Consider the following 20,990-nt stretch of genomic DNA (forward strand, 5'->3'; position numbering starts at 1 on the left):
ATAGCATTTCTTGTAATCTACCAAAATGTAATTATTAAGAATTGAGTGGCTTTGAAATACTAACTTGCCCATAACACCGCCACAAAATGGATGCTAAAAATTCAGTGTGAGTTCATCAGGGACGTGGGAATATCTATTTAATCATTGAAAATGATTGTTTCTCAATGAATCAGGGAGAAGTGTTAGTGGATGATAGTTTCAATATATTTGACGCTTTCTTCACACGGAACACTATTTAGAATCCCACTCTTGATAACACATCCTTTGTGTTCAGACCGGTTCTGTCAGGCTCTTTAATAGGATCCGCATGATGTTTGCGCAAAAGCCAGAAGTAATTTAATAACGGTGGACTCGCAGTCTTGGTCATGTTACCTGCTAACTTATTTGGGCTGATTAAAGGCATACGTCTGTTCTGTTATTAACCCATTGGCTGCCTTTGACAGTGATAGACATGACCTTCTCACTTCCAATGGATTGGATGTCTTTAAGTGCTAAATTAATATAAGGTCACAAGAGAAGGATGCAAAATATATAGGACCAAAGCCGCCAAAATTAAAAATAGATACATAAATAAACGTGAAATAAAAAGTATTTACAATACAAAACTAATAAGTGAGATTAAAAAATAAATGCAAAAATTATATACATGATAAAAGTGAATGTGAAAAAATGAAATAAGGCTAAAAAAATTAAAAATAATTACAAGAATGTGAATTGAGTTAAATATCAACCAATAAACAAGTGTTTTGGTCTCTTTTTTTTTTTACATTGTGAGTCTATGAATATGATTAAACTAATTCAAAGAAGGGGGTTGGTCTTGTGTTTAAAATTACTTGCAGAAAATGCAGAGGGTAGCGAGCTAGTCATTACAACCAACAAGTAGCCAACGGCACTATTTGCTAACGATGATGAGCGCTACCAATTAGCATTTATTTTGAAGGCCTTTTTTATTGTCCTTATACAAGTTTGATGAGATTTAAAGCATTCACCACGTGGTGCACAAATTACCACAACAAACCGACACAAATAATCATTGAATAAGTAGTCCAAATGAGATCAGCAGAGCGGAGTGGCCTTGTTCTGTCTGAAGTCCGGGGTGAGTTCCATGGTTTAGGAGACGTTCAGTGGCAAGTTGTTGAGAGCACTACTCGCTGAGTCTATGGACTCAACAACAAACAAACACAGATAATCAATATATAGTAATGATAAATAAATAATCAATACATAGTAATAGATAAATAAGTGGTCAACATGAATAAGGAGTATAAGTAGTAGTAATGTTGTGATTAGGTCCTAGGTGCAGAACTCGAGTTGAGTATAGAGACAGCCCTTGGGAAGAAACTGTCCTTGAGTCTGTTGGTCTTGACTGTTCTGTAGCAGCTTCCAGGGGGCAGCAGGTTGAAGTGGTGGAAGCCGGGATGTGTATTGTCTTTTATAATGTGCTCTGCCCTTCTAAGGCACCGGGATTTGTAGATGCTGGAAAGGGTAGGTAGGGGGCAGTTGATGATCTTTTAGGCTGTGTTGATCACTCTCTGCAGGTTGGTGTTTAGTTGCTCCTTCCTGAGTACTCTCAGGAAATGTAGACTCTTCTGCACCTTGTTGACGACTGCTGTGGTGTTTGCCGCTCAAGTGAGATCAGCAGAGATGTCCTCACCTTGGAATTTGAAAGTTTCCACTCGCTCCCCACATTCGTTGTTGGTATACAGGGGGGATGGAGCAGCCTTTTTCCGTCGGAATTCCAGCATGAGATCTCTGGTTTTGGAGATGTTCCGTTTTTGAGAGCGAACCACTCGCTGAGTCTAAGGACCTCATCTCTGTAGGCAGTCTCATTCTCCCCTGTGATCATCCCCACCACCGCTGTATCGTCTGCAAATTTCACAATGATGTTCTCAGGGTGTGTGGGTCTGCAGTCTTGTGTGTGTGTGTGTGTGTGTGTAGAGCAAATAGAGTAGTGGACTCAGGACGCATCCTTGGGGCGAGCCGGTGCTGACCATTCCGGCAAATGATAGGTGGCAACCCAACTTCATGTGCTGGAGTCAGTTGACCAGAAAGTTTTTAATCCGGAAAGTCCTTAACCTTAATCTTAGTTTTACTACAAGGGGGAACCAGGAACCGAATCGGGACTTTTTGCGACTGTTCATGCGCAGGATTTACGTCACTTCCTCTTTAGGAACGACTGCCTGAACCGGGGGTGCTGGAACGTGTCCCAACTAACTATGGCCACTAGGCGGGGGACAACCTGAATCGGTGTCCACCCAATTGAAGGGCACAAGGAGATGGACAACCATTCATGCTCATACCTAGGGTCAATTTAGTGTTCAACCAGCCTACACTGCATGTTTTGGGATGTGGGAAAAAATTGAGTACTTGGAGAAAACCCACGCTAGCCCTAGGGAGAACTCCACAGTGGAGGACCGACATGGAATCGAACCCACGACCCCAGAACTGTGAGGCCGACGCTTTAATCACTGCCTATATTCTTTTTAACGGTGTATTTAATTCCATATTTATTTTTCCATGTGTTTTCTAATCACACTTCTTATTTTTAGTAATTTTTATTTTCACACTTAGTTTTTGCAGCTTTTTGTTCCTCCATAGCAAATTGCCAAATTATTGGACATCTGTCTTTGTCAACGTCAGTTACTAAATCTGATTTTTTTGTTCCTCTTTGATACAGAATGTTCTTTGCTTTCAGTTCTACTTCTGTTTATTATTAGATGGCTGATTTCAAGAAAACTGTAATAGTGAAACATCCAGGAAATTAACTTATAAATGGCTTGTATAAAAAAAATCGAAATTGTATATTTAAATACCTCCCCAATAAAAACAATATATATAATGGTCCATTTTGTTGTCGCAAAAACATTTAGTAACACTTATTTAAATTCTATTTTTATTAAAGTAAAAAAAAAATCATTTTGATTATAAAAGTGAATTTTACACGTTCTAGAAATGAATATCAGAAATAAAACACCAATAGAATTCTAAACATGTATTGTACCTTCAGTTGTACACAAGTAAAACAGTACGGGTAAGGAGCTATTTGGAGAGAAAAAAAGGTATAATATGTGGCCTTTAAATCATGTAAAGATTTTTTTAACGAGGCCTTAATTTCATTTAAAGTCTAACACACGTGAGCCTTGTTTATAGGCCTTTCCGTGGCAAAAGCTTAACCAATCCAATAAAAGTCTTAGAGTAGGTCTTGCATGCATGGATGTTTGTCCCACAGAAACAACTGAAGTACAATGTGAATAATTTGTGAACAGTTGTAAAAATGATATATTTAACAGCCTGTGAATCGCTGCTCAACATTTTTTGTAATTATTCAGGAATTATAACAGCAGACATAACTGTGACAAAAAAATAAACTACCTTGAAGTTGCACTATCACCCGAGGGGGTATTTAAGTGAATTTGATAGATTGGACTTCGCTGAGCCACAGCCCAGTCCTTTTCTTTGTAAAATATTTAAAAAAAATGTGTAAGCAAAATTGGTTTAATATCCTTTTGTTCACCAGAATGCCCTCATCACACATTGAGTCTTCTTTTGATGAGTTTCATTTTAGGGATGGCCACTGTTTTTGTTGGGGTTTTTTTCCTGAAGAAATTAATCATATTATTGGAAAATAGTTAGTATATGTGTTGGAAATTGGTACTACACCAGAGCTGCCAACCTCCTTCGACCCCATTTCAGGAGTACTCTTGTTTCATTTCCGGAGTTTTGTTTTCATCAGGAGTGAATGTGATTCACACAAAATCGATATAAAATTTAAAAAATAAAAATAAAATAGGACAATTTTAAATCATAGTTATTATCATGTTATTACATTAATTGAAATATTGTGTTTTTGCAAACTATTGGAAAGGTACAGCATAATGAATATAAGTATAAAAAGTGAACAAAGTATAATTTGATTTGATCATTTATTGGTAAATTCTAATTTCCACAACCTTAGCATGAGTTTTCAGCTGGTCCCTAACCCACACCTTCATGTTGTGCAATGTGCAAATGTCAGGTCTTTTGGCGATGGCTTCAACATGGGATATTTCGTCGAATACGAACCAATAAACATCTGCGAGTTTCTGGGTTTCTTATTAGAAGTTTCATCAAAATTGCCATCCATTTTGCGCTTATTCCAAACAGGCATATGGATCAGAATTACCAGTGCTGTGTACGCCTACTTCCTTTAGAACGCCCTTGGAAATGTTAGGATTTGTTTCAAAGCAAAAGACTGTTTTTTAGGAGTTCTGGAGTTTGCATTGCTTGTCTGGAGTAAACTCCGGAAATTCCGGAGAAGTTGGCAGCTCTGCTATTTACCCTTTTTCCTTTTTTTTTTTAAATCTACTTGTTACAGTTTTTTTCTTTTAAGTTTTAGAGAAGATGGCAACTCTGCAACAACAATACTGCCAAAATAAGACACTATTTTTGTGTCTGACGAAATGGTGAGTTGAATGAGCTGACCACCTATAGAAGGAAGTAGCCTAATCTGTTATTTTGTTTGAGTTAAACAAAACTGTTGAAGTTTAAAAAAAAAGTTGATGTCAACTATTTCTTGAAACTGTGTTTTGCCTATCAAAATAGATTAATTTGCTAATTGGTTAGTCAATTAAGCACGGCAGACCCAGTTTTCCTGTCTTTGACAGCGCTAAAAAAAATCAGCCCATTTTTTCTGGCCACCACGCCAATAAGGGTAGCTAAACGAGTTAAATGTATTGGAGGTGGGCAAAATAATAAAACTCCGAAGGAAACCACAAAAAAACATTTTGACGCTTCTGTTAAACGCAGTTTTCTTCAAGTGGGCGCCTCGGCTTTCACCCTCAGTAGATCAAACCCGCCCCCCTGAGCCTTGATTGGTCGCAATGCAACCGAAAGCGCTATTTTTCCCGCCTCTCCTTTGCTGTAATTGGCCACCGTCTTCTCTCCGATCTTACTTGGTGTCAAACCCAATATATTTTCCCAAACCACAATTTGAACGTACACGTTGTGAAACGACATAATTTAAAGCATAAAATTAAACAATACAAATCTTGCCTAGTCCTGATCACTGTGAGTAGACAGAATTTTACCGGAAGCGCCCGCCTTCATTTTTTTGTGATTGGCTAAGCGTTTAACGTACAAGTCACTTTGCCCTCCCTTGCTTCCTTGTGATTGGCCACACTGTTACCGTAGCTGCCAGTTGTCCGCGGGCAGCTTTCGTCTTGGCTCACTTTAACAACTCGTTTGCCGGCAGTCGAGCGGCGAAGACGTCTCACACCCCTCCGCCGCTTTTTGTCAGAAGCAGCGCCCGACCGGGGACCTACAAGACACAGCCGCGTCCATGTAATTTGCACCCTGGGCTGGAAAATGATCATCTGCACGAATAAAATGGAATACCCTCTCAGAAGCCAGAGAGTGCAGAAACAGGTAAGCCAAAAGCGGCAGATTTGCGGGAGCACTCACGGCCAAAACAGGACTTTCATTCATTTATTTTACACAGAGGGTTCAATTTCACCCCCAAACAATATATAAATTTCAACCCCCCTGTCTTACTTAATTGTAATTCAAACCACCGGTGTCAATTTTAAGATAGTAAACTTTTCCTCAACGTAGTCAAAACCCCGTTATAAAAATATTTTTTAACTTCTGTCGGCGAAGAATTAGGTTTTATTTTGAAGCCACATTTTTTGAAAACGATAAAGGCTATGAAAAACAAAGTTCCCGACTTGTTCCTTTACAGTAAAGCACCTTTCTCGTCACTCTTTTAATACACGTCGCCGCGTTCACTTAAATAAAAGTACGCTTTGCGCTTGGTCGTGTATTTAAAATCACATTTTCTCAATTCAAATTCAACCGGGTGGGCAAAACATGCCACCACTGACCTTGATTGTGTTGAAATATACAGGCTGGCGCTAGTTGAGGAGTGACGTCAACCTGACAAGATTTCGGTAGAATAGTGTCAAGTGGAAATATGGAATACAGTAGCAGCCTTTGCAAAATGCTGTCAATTTAACATTCGGGTCCAAATCAGTAGATCCTATTTTTTTAATGCTGTGATGATTTTGGGGCTCCACGAGGACTGCCAATCAAACTTGTTTTTCTCCTCCGTTGCTGCTGTGTGCTTTGCAACCTATAGGGGGCGCTGAATCTGGTAGTCTCAATTAAAAGAAAGGGACTTGTCATGTTTGCTGCAGATGGAATTGGAGCAAAACAGGCAGGAATTCAACGGAAAATACGGTACTGCTCGCCACAACGAGAGTGCACGCTCATTTCCAAGCGAATGTATTGTAAAAATGCTAAAAAAGGATTCACTTGCTCGTCTTTTTTCATCCTGCAGCACAGACTTTTTTGTCTTACTCCCCCGCCTCCCTTTCACATCTCTACAGAAAGCTGTTGACGCATTTATTTCACGTCCAACTAAGGCACAGGTGTCAAAGTGGCAGTCTGGGGGCCAGGTTGGGCCCGCCACATCACTTTGTGCGGCCTGCGAAAGTAAATTGTGTTCATTTTTTTCATTTCATTTTCTGAACCGCTTTATCCTCAATAGGGCTGCGGAGGGTGCTGGAGCCCATCCCAGGTGACTTTGGGCCAGAGTTGGGGGACATCTAGAATTAATGGCCACCCAATCGCAGGGCACAAGGAGACAAACAACCATTCACACTCATACAGAGCGGCAATTTAGTGTCCAATCAGCCTACCATGCATGTGTATGGAATGTGGGAGGAAACCAGAGTACCCCGAGAAAACCACACAGGCACGAGAACATGAAAACTCCACACTGGTGGATTGACCTGGATTTGAACCCAGGACCCCCACTGTGAGGCCGACCCGCTAACCACTCATCTGTCGGGCCGCCCAGTAAATCGCGTGTGGGCTCAAATTCAGCTAAAGATTATAGGTATACAGTGGGTACTTACTTTTCTCCCTTATTTAGATAGAATATTTACTGTTTTTCCTTTTGAATTTAATAAAGGATAAGAAAATGTTTCTTTCATCTTTTTACAAAAATGTGAATACATTTAAACAAGATCACAAAAGTACAAAATATTTGCAATTAAGAGGCTCAAAAAGACGATTTGGCCAAATTGTCTATCGACTATCAGAAAAACTGTCAATTCATTAGTCATTTAATTGAAGCGGCTAGTGGGCAGACAGAATGGAATTCTGAATCAAAATGGAATTACAATGGGGCCCGCCACAAAATGACACCCCTGAACTAAAGCTTCATGTACTTTCGATCCCAGGTCCATTTTCCTCTCCGGGCTTGCGTGGGTTTTCTCCGGATATTCAAGTTTTCTCTCACATCCCCAAAACATGCAGGTTAGGGATGTTAAAAACTCCACATTGCCCCTAAGTAGGAGTGTGAGTGTGAATGGTTGTCCGTTTCCTTGTGCCCTGCGATTGACTGGCCAGTAATTCAGGGTGTCCCCAACCTGGTGTGACCCTTTTGAGGATAAGCAGTTGCTGAAAATGAATGAATTAACATGAACTGAATAAATTAAAAGGACAAGATATAATTAACTGTCAGGAAACATCAATGACTGCCCCAACATGTTCTAATGATTATTTGGATTTGTTCATGTTGAAATAGCTAATAATCAAACTAAATAGTAATAGCATCATTAAATTCTTTTTTGATAACACATTCAAAATGATTTTTTTATAACATTGAGTTAAAATAGTTTTTCTGTATTGTTTGAATGTGTGATAGCATGCTTTACCCACTGCAGCAGCCAACCCCCTTCCATTCCTTAGTATTGCAATAACATTAGCTAGAATGGCAACCAACGCTGCATCAAGTCTTAAGTCTTTAACTTCTAAGTCAAGTCTCAAATACTTATAGTTTTTCAAGTCAGGTCAAAAGTCATTAAAACAGCGAGTCAAATCGAGGTCAAATCAAGTCCCTGAAAGAACATATTACATTTTAATCTTGGCCAAATGTACTTTCACAAGCTGCGCAAATGAATTGGTGGGCACTGAAAAAAATGCAACGCTCCGCCCAGTGCTCGTAGATATCTGTTGTACACGAAAGAGATGCGGCAAAAAAGACGCTACAATGATAAACAGCCTCTCATATCTTGGCCACCTGGCTTTTTCGTATCAAAATTTTTCTCGTATCTAGAGATAATTATTTGCTCAAAATTTTACTCGTATCTCGAAATGCTCGTATGTCGAGGTGCTCGTATGTTGAGGTACCACTGTATCTACGAGCACTGGGCGGAGACAAAGTCATTGCACTACAGGTTTTATTTTAACTCATCGACTGCCATTGACGACGACGAACGTCCGACCCTTTTGAATGGTGAGGCCCTCAATGGCAGTGAATGATTTAATAATAATAAACGCACTTTTTCGGCGATTTTGCTGCTAGCTAGTGACCAGCTAAGGAAGCTGTGTGGCCGTTTACTATTCTAACTATACAAAAAAAAGCCAGGAGTTGTCTTTTGAACTCCGTTGCCAGCCATTTTGTTTTGGAGTCGTCAGCGATGTTGTAACCGTGAAGCCGTACGCTGAGAGTTTACCGAATTTAACTTTTTGACGTCTGCCAACGTTTGCCCCGCAGTATTACGAGATTACGGCTAACCCTTACCCTACTTCATTGATATTCATCAATCATCAAACAGCCCATCGATAGCGAACGTGAGGTTGGAGGCGGGGCAAACAGCCAACCCAGCCAGGAGAAGGTATAAAAATATAAAACAAAATTAGAATTAAATTTAGTGTAATGTTAGATTAAACTTCTTTTTGAGTGTCTGTATCATAATCCAAGTTCATTTAATTTTTTTTTGTTCAAATAAAAGATGCACTTTTAGTTCCCGGCCTGCAGAAAAGAAAAATAATTAACATGTTCAATGTCCGTCAACACTGAGAGTCAAGTTTGTTAAGCATAACCGGTGTTAAAGACATGTAAGACAAGTTGGCCTCTCAAAGGAGAGACTGGGGATGAGCATGGTGCACTGAGAAAAGAAAATTGTTTCTCAGAAAGGGGCTCAAGTTGAGGAGTGTGTTTTTGTGGGTCACGGACACTGAAGCGGGATATTCAATCTTGTTCCCGATGAGGCCTTGGCGACAATTCAACGGGAAGTTCCCGACCGACCGGCCGGCTGAATCCGCTTTTGACTCTGCCAAAAACAAATGAGGTCAAGAAGAAGAGGGAAAATCACCTGCCGTTTTTGGGCCATGCCTCAGTGCCATCGAAAAGTCATTATTCAATGTCGCAGGAACAGAAATATTTTCATTACTACTACTGAAAAATTGAGATTTTTATTGCGCCTGTATGAATTTGTCTCATTATGCCGAAAATTCATACGAGTTCATAACAACTAGATGTCCAATCTTTTTGAAGTAGGGGGGCTGCACGCGAACGCTTAATGCGTTCCGGGACTGAGCTAGTGTGCCGATGTACAGTAATACCTTGACATACGAGTAACCACTAGTTATTTGTTACTCTGTTAGTAGATGGTGAATTAGAACCAATAAAAATATGTTTTCCCAATGTAATATCCTGATTTTGGTGGGTTTTTCAAAGGGTGGAAACAAATTAATTTGTATTTAGTTCATTTCTGTGGGAAAGGTTAATTTGTTATCATAAGCAGCCTCTCGCGGACTCGGCTAACAGGCTGTATCGTATGCTCGTATCTCAAATGTGTCTCGTCTCTCAAGGTAAATATTTGCTCGGAATTTTCCTTGTATCTCAAATTTCAGAAATCTAGGTATTACTGTATAGAGAAAAGTTGAATGAGGAATATTCATAACTGCGATAATCACCTGCTTTCATGGATGAACAATAAATCAAAATGTTAAATATTGTATATTTTAATAATGAATTGAAAATGAACGAAACATTTTTTATTCTTATTTTATATTAATATAAATAAATACATTTATAAAGGACGGCCCGGTGGAGCGAGTGGTTAGCGCGTAGGCCTCACAGCTCTAGGGTCCTGGGTTAGAATCCAGGTCATGTCCATCTGTGTGGAGTTTGCATGTTCTCCCCGGCCTGCGTGGGTTTCATCTAGGTACTCTGGTTTCCTCCGGGTACTCCGGTTTCCTCCCACATTCCAAAAACATGCACAGTAGGCTGATTAGACACTAAATTGCCCCTAGGTATGGTGGGTGGCTGTCCGTCTCCTTGTGCCCTGCGATTGGCTGGCCACCGATTGAGTGTCCCCCTCTCTGCCCCGGAGACAGCTGGGATTGGCTGGAGGACACCCCACCAGCCCCCCGCCCCCGTGACCCTAATGAGGATAAAGTGGTTAAGAAAATGAGATCAGATGAGACATTTATAAAGGAATACAATATTAATGAAAATAATATTTATAAAGTTATAATGAAAAAATAATTAAATGCACTCTTATGGCCCTATTAAGAAAGTTTAATTTCATCATGCACCATCATTGGCAGCTAATAAGTGAAGAAGAAAGAGTTAGCTCCTTTATAAAAAAAAAAAACCTGATGCCAAGAGCAAATAAAACATATTTGTGTTAACTCCAAACATACTGCTGAACATTGGGAAACGTGACAGCAGCCATTTTAAGATGCTAAACAGGAGGTGTGCGAGCAAACCTGCAATCCCACTGCAAATGGTTTGGATGTCTATGGCTGTCAGAGATAAAATTATAAACTGGATTTTCTCCTTTTTCTTGCATTCAGACTGACAAAGACACGGTTTCAAGGCTACCGCTGTCAACAAAGAAAATTTCATGCAAACAGCAGCACTCTTGAGGACTCACACCCACATGAAAAAAAAGCTGTAAGGGGGAAAAACGCACATGAAAAAGAAAAGCAAAAAAAGCAGGTTGTGTGGGCTAAAAGTGAGAAGTCATCATTTGGAACCATGAGCGTGCACATTTTTTCTTGAGTGCAGTAAATATTGAGAAGGAAAACCGACAACTACAAAACAAATACGCCAAAAGACTTAAGCGGTAATCTCAATGTAGGTCAGTGGGATCAACTGAGTACTTTTGTCATTGCTGCGAAAAAGTTTGCCTCGCTCAAATATCTGTTTTTTTTGGGTGGGGGGCATTTCGGTTACACATATTACTTCATTCTCATTCCCTGTTGATTTTGTCCTAAATTGAATGACTCGGCGGCCAAGTGTACAAGTGGTTAGCGCGTCGGCCTCACAGCCGTTGGGACGAGGGTTCGCTCTCACTGTTTGCAGTATGTATGTTCTCCCTGGGCTTGTGTGGGTTCTCTCCTGGTACTCTGGTTTTCTGGCACATCCCAAAAACATGCTGGGTAGGCTAGTTGGACTCTCTAAATTGGTGCTAGGTATGAATGTGAGAGTGAAGGGTTGTCTGTCTCCTTTTGTTCACTGTAGAAGATGCTATTTTTTGTGTGCTCTGCAATAAACACCGAGGCCGGCTTCTTCTATTCGCAACTTCTTTAATTGTCTCAAGTGGACAGAAGACGGTACAAACTTGATTTCAGGAGAATAACACAAAAGGAAAACAACATTTAACAATAACAGATTAAAACACACAGACAGAACATTTAGACAATACAGACCGGGCCCCCCCCTCTCCATCCAGCCTTCATTGGCTTCTGGGTTGGAGAGAGGGCCATAGTCCCAAGACAAGTCCACTTTTAAGACTAAGTGCAAATGAACAAGTGGGTGTAACTCAAGTCATGTCCTGTTCCAAGGAGATGAGTTGAGAACAAAAGGTGTGAACTTCCCTTGCTCATCACAATCGCCAGGAACAGAGGAGCCATTTTGTTTCCTTTTGGGCCTCCCTGTTTGGGTAACTGAATTAGTTAGGTAAAAACGTAAATTCCACAGACAACCCGTCTCCAGACCAAAAAAGATACCACATATAGATACACATTATTTGAAAGCAATGAAAGAATTAATGTAATTATCAGAAATATTTCTCTTCAGCCACTGATTCAGTCTGTCCCGCGCCTTGTGCCCATAGTTAGCTGGAATAGACTCCAGCACCTCCCGCGACGTTTGCAAGGATAAGTGGTTCGGAAAATAGATCAATGTTGAGATATCTCATCTCATTTTCTGAACCGCTTTATCCTCATTAGGGTTGCAGGGGGTGCTGGAGCCTATCTCAGACTCACACCCATACCTAAGGGCAATTTAGAATGTCCTACCAGTCTACTATGCATGTTTTTGGATTGTGGGAGGAAACCTGAATACCTGGAGAAAACCCACGCAGTCCCGGGGAGAACATGCAAATTCCACACAGGTGGCCCGACCTGGATTTGAACCCAGGACCCCAGAGCTGTGAGGCCGACGCACTAACCACTCATTCCTCCGGGCCGCCCGTTGTATAATATATCACCCTTAAATAATAAAGTCCACTAATACCAATTTAATGATAGAATCATTTCAAAGAGTATTATAAAATTTGCAATTAAAACTCCCATTTTTTGTAGTTCTTTCTAATGTGAAAAAAAATCGCAATAATCATATAAAAAGTGTAGTATGGGGAGCCAATCGTAATACGAATCTTATCGCCAGATAAGATGTAATGTATAGTTATAATACACATCCCTAGTTACTTACCTACAGCTAAGTACTTAATCACTTGTTTTGTTTTCTTCTGCGCCATCGGCGAAGGTGGCGACCGGCCGAGGCGGCGTGGATGCCGTGTCGCGGCAGATGGCATCCCACCCGCAGTACTTGGAGAGCTTTCTGCGAGCGCAGCACTACATCCTGCACGTGGACGGACCTCTGCCACTGCCCTGCCGGCATTACATCGCTATCATGGTGGGTCGCCTTCCCGACCGACCATTTAACTCTTTCTATCGATTGACGTCCAATCTCGTAGCGTCAGCTCGTTCTTCTGTTGTGAATGCAAATGACCTTATCTCTAGTAGACGTCAAACCCATTTGAAGAGGGAGAGTTGGCAGCGAATGAATGAAAAATAAAATTGATTGATTGATGAATTAAATAATCAGTAAAATAACACAAACAAATACAAATTCCAGCCCTCTTTTTCGGCACAAAAAACATGCTTTTTTGGATTGAAATGCCCCAGAATCGCAGGAAGTGACCAAAAATGCCCCAAAATCTACAGAAAGTGTTCTGAAATGCCCCAATATTATAAGACATTCAAAAGCAGGAGGGGTGACTTGTAAACGTTCCAAAACCAATAGGAAACGAAAAAGTAAAAATTGGAAGTGAACCACAAATGCCCCCAAATTAAAAGTGAGTCAAAATCAACAGGAAGTGACTTGGAAATGCTCCCAAATTAAGACTAAGTCACCAAAAATCGATTGGAAGTGAACCACAAAAAAGGAACTGACCTAAAAAGCCCCACAATTAAGGCTAAGTCACCCAAAACCGATTGGAAGTGAGCCAAAAAATAAAGGAACTGGCCTAAAAAGCCCCACAATTAATAGGAAGTGACCCAAAATCAAATGCAAGTTACCCGAGAATGCCCCAAAATCAACAGGAAATCGCGGTGACGGGGAAGCGCTTTACATTAGCAGCCATTCACCTACACATTGACACACCAACGGTGCTGCTGCCTTGCAAGGCGCTGCCAACCCACTGGGGGCAATTAGGGTTCAGTGCCTTGTCCAAGGGCACTTTGGCAGTTGGCAGTCATAGCCTGGAATCTAACTGCTGACACTTTGGTCCAAGGATAACTTGAGCTCTACCAACAGTGGGCATGCACCTCCGATGATAGTTTCAGACGCCTCCATGATTTCTAAGTTGGAAAACTTGCAATATAGCAGGGTGTTCAAATACTTCTTGAACTCACTCTAACTGTAATTCAGCCCTTGACCTTTTTGACACTGTTTTTTTCTACTATTTTTTGTCATCAGGCGGCGGCGCGTCACCACTGTGACTATCTGGTATACGTGCACTCGGCACACTTCCTGAGGCTGGGCGGCGACCCGCTGTGGCTACGGGGTCTGGAGGCGGCGCCCCCGCGCCTGCGTCTACTCGACCACATCAACAAGGTGCTGGCTCACCGGCCCTGGCTTGCCACCTGCTCTCACATCAAGGTACGCGGAAGAAAAACAGACTGAGATGAATAAGACTGTCTTTGGTTTTAAATTGAAGTGTGGAAAACATTCAAATTGTAGTTTTGGATCGGGAAATATTACCACATCTAAACAGATATTTTAATGGTAAAAACTTGTCTTCCAGGTTTTCATACCTCAAAAAAATGTACAAAATCATGCCACAAAAAGGAAGCCATTTTTTGGCAAATATCTACAGAAATTTGCCCAGAAACTCCCCCATTTTCAATGGCTGAATACCCCACCCTAAAAAGTCATCATATTTTTACATGAACTCATCAATTCTATGGCCAAAAAAATGAATTAAAAGATTCATTTGAAAATGTCTTGAATTAATGATTTTTTAAAGATTCCAGCTGTATGAAATGTTACTAGTTTTTTATCATTTAATTTTTTATTGCATGGGTAATAATAATAACATTGGTCATTTTGTGGAAAAATGTATTTTTACATTTTATTCTACATTAACTCCAAATTATGATTAATGGATAGCCAATTAAATAATTTCTTTTTTTTTTACAATGTATTATTGCAGTTTTTAACCATATTGTATTTTTTAATTGGCAGTGGGATTTTTTTAACGACAAAATCTGTGTAAACTGACTAAAGATTTAAAATTGTTTCAATGAAATGATAAAAAAAAAATCTTGCTTGGTTTTAATCATGGCGTGGTCATTTGCTTTTTGGGGGAAAGAAAGGAAATGACTGTTAAATTCAAATTTATCTGAAAAAGAAATACAAATGCAAAGAATAGTGGATAAATATTTCCAATGGAATGTTGTTGGAAATTTGGCCATTTCGAGTTGCTATGTTGAAGTGTTTTTTCCCCCCGCATGTCCAGACTCTACTGAAGTGCGGCGAGCAGTGCTGGTCGCTGGCCGAGCTGGTCCAGGCCGTGGTGGTCTTGGCCCACTGCCACTCGCTCTGCAGTTTCATCTTTGGCTCAGACGCCGATACCTCCGCTGACGGCCGGCCTCTCTCCCCGGACAGCGCCGGCGACAAAACCACGCAATGGCCGGTAAACAATCTCAAACCAATACCACCAGACTAAATAACAGATTTTTTTCTTCTCACTAAAAAAATATTTTTTTTACCTTGTTATTTTAATTTAAATATGAAACTTTTATTAAGCTCAATTTAATTTATTTGAATTCCTAAAAAGAAATCATTCAAAAATATTTTTTATCCATCTTAGTTTATTTTTATTAAAACAAAAGGGGTAAAATAGAGAATTTCTATGGAGTGTCTCGAACTAGGACAAATCAACATTGGTATCACAAATATGTCTAAACAATGATTCAAATATGAAAATAACTGTCACATTAATTTGTTATTTAACAAAAATGTCCTCGAGAATACCCCTTAACATGAGCTGGTATTTCAAGTCATTTATGATACATTTCATGACACTTGTCTTTGTTTAATTTTACTGAATTAATGACACTTTTAAAGATGTATTTATTTCATTACCTTCCATTTGGTCCCCCATTCTCAGAGAGCTCAGTATTCTTCTAATTTGTCACCGTTAATTGTTTGAGAACTGAAAACGACAACTTTTGTGGTCAGTGTGTAGACGCCAACAGCGACATGAGGGAGAGGATCCACAAAGTCCAGGAGGAGCGAGACAAGCGAGAAGAGTATCTGCAAGCAGGTCAGTCAAAACAACACACCAAACTTGTCATACATATTCTAAGGCGGGACCCTTCTTTTTTTCCAGATATCCAAGAAGATGATGAGAGCATCTTCTCAGCGGAACCGTCTCGCTTTGTCACGGAACCCGACTTCTCCTACCAGGAGTTTGCGCGACGGGATGACGACAATCACTTCCAAGTATTTCGAGTTCAGGTGAGGCAAGCCTCGTGCCGACATTGACTGCCATTGACGTTAAGTGAATATTTGCTGTTTAGAGGCTCAATTTGGAGACACTTTAATGCCTTTAATTGATTTATCCACTATCAGAAAAGCTGTGATTTTTTTTAATAGAATATTAGTGGCATAACCTTAACTACTTACTACATGTCACATGACAATGAGTTGGACAAGCCTGCACTAGTTGAGTGTTAAGTGCAACCGATGATTCGTGACACTGTTGCCATTTGGCAGGACTACTCGTGGGAGGACCACGGCTTCTCACTGGTCAACCGCCTATACTCTGATGTGGGCCACCTGCTGGATGACCGCTTCCGGAGCGTGACGGCGCCGTCCGCGTGGCCGCACGGGCCTGACCTGAAGCGGGCCGTCTGGAACTACATCCACTACGTCCTGGGAATCCGGTCAGTAGCCCGACGCGGTGGTAAGCGCTCTGCCGGCTGCCGTCGGCAATTCCAAAAATGCTCGTCCTCTCTCAGGTACGACGACTACGATTATGGAGACGTGGGGCGCCTCTTGGGACCTGATTTGAAGGCGTACGTCAAGACGGTGGCGTGCTTCCCCGACGCCGGGAAAAACCCGCCGGGCCTCGCTGCGCTCAAAACCTCAGAACGGGTGAGTTGCTCCACGTTTTTGCTCTTGAGACCAATTAAGGTCACAACATCACTCTGTGTGGCCCGCCCAAGTAAATCATGCGTGTCGACTTCCTATCTCATGATCAAATTCAATGATTAGATATAGAGAGAATAATTTCAGTTTCTCTTTTTAAGAAAAGATTAAGCAAACTTTCATTCGTAATATTCACATTTTTTAGGTATTTTTTTTCTGTTTCTTTTTTTAAAAGGCATTTTAAAATGAAAAACTAATTAAATATATTTCTGGTTTTCCACTTTTATTATATTAATGTTTTTTTTCAAATAAACATTTTTTGTACATTCAAAAAGTAGGATTTTGGACGCTGAAACTCGCAAGTGGAAACCATTCCCCTGTCCTCCGCTTACTACTAGAACTCAGCACTGAAGTAAAAACTTTTTTTTTTTAAAGTTCATAAAAATGTGAAAATCCACGCTGAAACTCGCAAGCGGAAGCCACTCCCCTGTCCTCAATTATTATTCTTTTAAAATAGGGGTGACCCTACTTCGCGGTTTTTCATAATAGTGGCCATGTCTGGTCTACATTAACCACGATAATCGAGGGATTACTGTAATCCGGTACTCGGACGTTTCGTCGAAAGACATTTGGTCCCCGGACGTTTGGTCGACCGGACGTTTGGTCGACTGGACGTTCTACCAAAACGTCCGTTCTACCAAACGTCCGTTCTACCAAACGTCCGTTCTACCAAACGTCCGTTCTACCAAACGTCCGTTCTACCAAACGTCCGTTCTACCAAACGTCCGTTCTACCAAACGTCCGTTCTACCAAACGTCCGTTCTACCAAACGTCCGTTCTACCAAACGTCCGTTCTACCAAACGTCCGTTCTACCAAACGTCCGTTCTACCAAACGTCCGGTCGACCAAACGTCTTTCGACCAAACGTCCGGTCACGCTGTAATCCAGCCGAGACCACTTAACAAACAGGGTAATCCTCAGGCGCCTGAGGTGACTTAACAACAACAACAACAACAGCAGCACCCGACTGCCATCTACTGATTACACTTTTAAGAAACCAGATTGGGGAAAATGTTCTCCCTCAGTCGGAAAAACCTGCACTTGGGGACCGGGTTTGACACCCACAAACGGTCGGAAAAAGCTTGTCGAATCACATTTGTTCATTTGGATTTGTCAGCCTAGTAAAGTCCCTTTGAATGAAAGTAACGTTACCCGGTTTGGAGACATGGTGGTCCTAGAATTTTTGATGTTGAAAGCTGTTTGAATATGGTTATTCGTTGGGCAGATTGACGTCAACTTGCTGATCATGGAAGCACGCCTGCAAGCCGAGCTGCTCTACGCCTTGAGAGCCATCACTCAGTACATGATCGCCTGACAAATCCCAGCTCGCCTTTTTGCACGCCAACTCGCTTGTGCCAAAGAGAGAGAGAGGAAAAAAACGCACTGGTAACCCTTTCACAGGTGAGCACATGGACTTTGAAAGCAGGTTTTCCAACTAACGGCGACTTAAAGAAAGCGGAAGTCTGTATTTGTACGAGCAAAGAAACCCAGCGACCGACCAACGGGATGATTGTTTGCGGCGTGCGACGGACAGAAATTGCATCTGGTCGTCCAATCCACTCGAGCCAATGGAACAAAACAAAAACATTTTGTTGCTCTTTATTGGTGGAGTGCCAAAATTAGATGAACACAACACAATAAATACAATTAAATCAACAAGTATGAAATCAATAATGATCATATGAATGTTCCAGTCCTTAAATGTCAGAGAAAAAAAATACTTGGAAATTCATAACATTGAAAAAAAATGGAAATAGATGCTGGATAAATAAATATTGAAATGAATAAGTATAAATATTTTAAATGAAATATTAAGTGGGAATGATTAATTTTAAAAACTGAAATACAATTGGAAACAAAAAATAACAACAGAAATAAATGCATATTAAAATTATGTTGAAATAAATAGTTATATAAATTAATGTCAAAATAAATAAAATATAAATGAATATTGAAAGAAATCCATATTGAAATGAATAAATGTTGAAGTAAAATAGAAAGAAAGCAATATTGAAGTGAATACATCTTGACATATATTCAATTTTAAAAATCCCTGTTGTGATAATTTAAATAACCAAATACGATTTAAAAATTAAACCTGAAAAAAGTTCTGAAATAAAAAAATACAATGAATATTGAAATTAATTGATATTGTAATTTAAAAAAAACTGAAATAAATTAAAATAATGAAATCTATTTTGAAATAAATCCTTTATAAAATGGAAACAAACTTTGGAAGAAAAGAAATTGAAACAAAGTGAAGTTGAAGTAATCTAATGTTGAAATGAACAAATAATTATTGAAATAAATAATACAATTAGATATATTAACATTTAGTTGACACATTTAATTATGGCACTCCATAGGACAAAGAAGCACATTTTATTTTGGAAATGTAGGTACTTATTATTGTTACTTTCTAACATTGTTGAGCTTTTATTATGGAAATTGTTACAACACTTATTCTTGTCTTTGTTCACAGAAAGACTGAATGGGAGGTTTGGGGGGTTTCATTTGCAATCAAATTTTAAGTGTCAAAAATGAAATAGCACAAATACACTGGTGTGTCAATCTTTTCATGTATTATTCTTATAACTTGACTTTTTTCTGAACTTGAAAAATAATGTAGTTTACATTATATATCATTTCAACTTTATTTTTGTTGTTTTTTCTTCATCGGGTGACTTCCTTTTATCGCAACCAAATACAATTGTGGTTTTGCTTTTTACACTTTTTTTTCTTCCAAACTTCTATTTTAATCAAAATATACCAATTTGCTGTTGTAACAGTGTAGGGTGTTAACTCGGAAAACCACAACAGATTTTAGTTTGTCATTTATTTATCTTAAACGGGATGAGATGTCCAATCCGTTTGAAGTGGGAGGCCTGGCAGCGAATGAGCAAGCATCCACTCGCTGTTGCTTTCTCGGTTCAGACTGTTTGGACGTCTACTGGTGGTGAACTCATTTAAAGAGTTTTAATTTTGTATTGGGAGCCAGTTGATTGGACGTCTATCGTCGTCAATGGCACTGAACGAATGAATGTATTGCCACATAGGGCCTTTTTAAGATTACCCGTGAAGCCTAAGTAAAGTGGATGAAGTAAATGTAACCGGGGAAATTATAGACACACACAAACGAATGTGTGATTTAAAAAAAAAAAGACAAAAATAATTGTGTACTTAATGTTTTCTATTAAAATATTTAAATTAAACCTGATTCACTTGCTTCTTTTCAGATATTTTCCATTTGCACAGAGTCACATCACACTGAACAACAATAAAAAAATACACCCTCAAAACGCACATTGAATAATGTAGTATAAACAAGAAATGATCATAATTGGAGACTATTTCGGTGGGCACTAGAGGGTAGTGTCTACCTTCTGTAATTGAATAATATTACATGAAATTGATCTTATTTTAAAGGCAAGTCACGATTGGAGATTCTCATCTCATTTTCTGAACTGCTTTATCCTCACGAGGGTCGCGGGGGGTGCTGGAGCCTATCCCAGCTGACTTCGGACCAGGGGCGGGGGACACCCTAAATTAGTGGCCAACCAATCGCAGAGCACAGGGAGCCAAACAACCATGCAACCTCACAACCATACCTAGGGGCAATTTAGAGTGTCCAATCAGCCTACCATGCATGTTTTTTTGGAATGTGGGAGGAAACCGGAGTACCCGGAAGAAGCCCACGCAGGCCCAGGGAGAACATGCAAACTCCACACATGTGGACCGACCTGGATTTGAACCCTAGTCCCCCATTGTCAGGCCGACACGCTAACCAGCCAGTCCCCAGGCGACCACAATTGGAGTTTATAGAATTCAAATTAACTACAATTATAAAATTTGGCATGCAGTGGTAGTTACACTGCCATTGACAGTCACATCCACTTTGACTGAGGGACTGGCAGTGATTGACATCCCAGTCAAGATGGATTGGACATTTACCACCGTCAGAGTACCGTATTTTCACGAGTATAAGGCGCACATAAACGTCTTAAATTTTCTCCAAAATAGACAGGGCGCCTTATAATCCAGTGCGCTTTATATATGGACCAATACTAAAATTGTTATCACGATAAAATAAAATAAATCAGTCGATAGGGTACACCATCCTCTACAGCTCTCACAACTACGGCAAGCAGTCCTCGACTCTACTATTTTCCCGTAGAAAAAGTACTGCGCAATGACTGCTGGGATATATACCGTAATTACTCGAATATAACACGCAGATTTTTGCTATATAATTAATTCCAATAGTTAGGGGTGCGTGTTATAATCAATAACGAAATTTTTTTTTTTTTTTTTGTGTCTTGTTACATGGCCCTTAGCCTGGTGCTTTTTCTTGCCAAATAAATTGAATTGAAATTGAATTGAATAAAATAAATTACAAATTTTCGATCGAAAAAAGCATTGTCAAACTCACTTTGACGCACGGATTTTACGTCATCTCGTAGAGCCGACGCACGGATTTTACGTCATCTCG

General features: G+C 40.0%; 1 protein-coding gene across 1 annotated transcript; it reads left to right on the plus strand.

Moving 5' to 3' along the window:
• Positions 1 to 5,186: 5,186 nt before the first annotated feature.
• sesn4 (sestrin 4) lies at positions 5,187 to 19,718 on the plus strand. The gene is made up of 9 exons (XM_077609984.1): positions 5,187 to 5,403; positions 12,548 to 12,697; positions 13,763 to 13,945; positions 14,805 to 14,981; positions 15,530 to 15,614; positions 15,681 to 15,808; positions 16,067 to 16,236; positions 16,312 to 16,447; positions 17,727 to 19,718. Exons 1-9 carry the CDS (start codon positions 5,344 to 5,346, stop codon positions 17,814 to 17,816), a joined length of 1,179 nt encoding a protein of 392 aa, XP_077466110.1. The 5' UTR covers positions 5,187 to 5,343; the 3' UTR covers positions 17,817 to 19,718.
• Positions 19,719 to 20,990: the final 1,272 nt, after the last annotated feature.

Source organism: Stigmatopora argus, chromosome 9 (assembly GCF_051989625.1).
Source record: "Stigmatopora argus isolate UIUO_Sarg chromosome 9, RoL_Sarg_1.0, whole genome shotgun sequence".
NCBI lineage: Eukaryota > Metazoa > Chordata > Actinopteri > Syngnathiformes > Syngnathidae > Stigmatopora > Stigmatopora argus.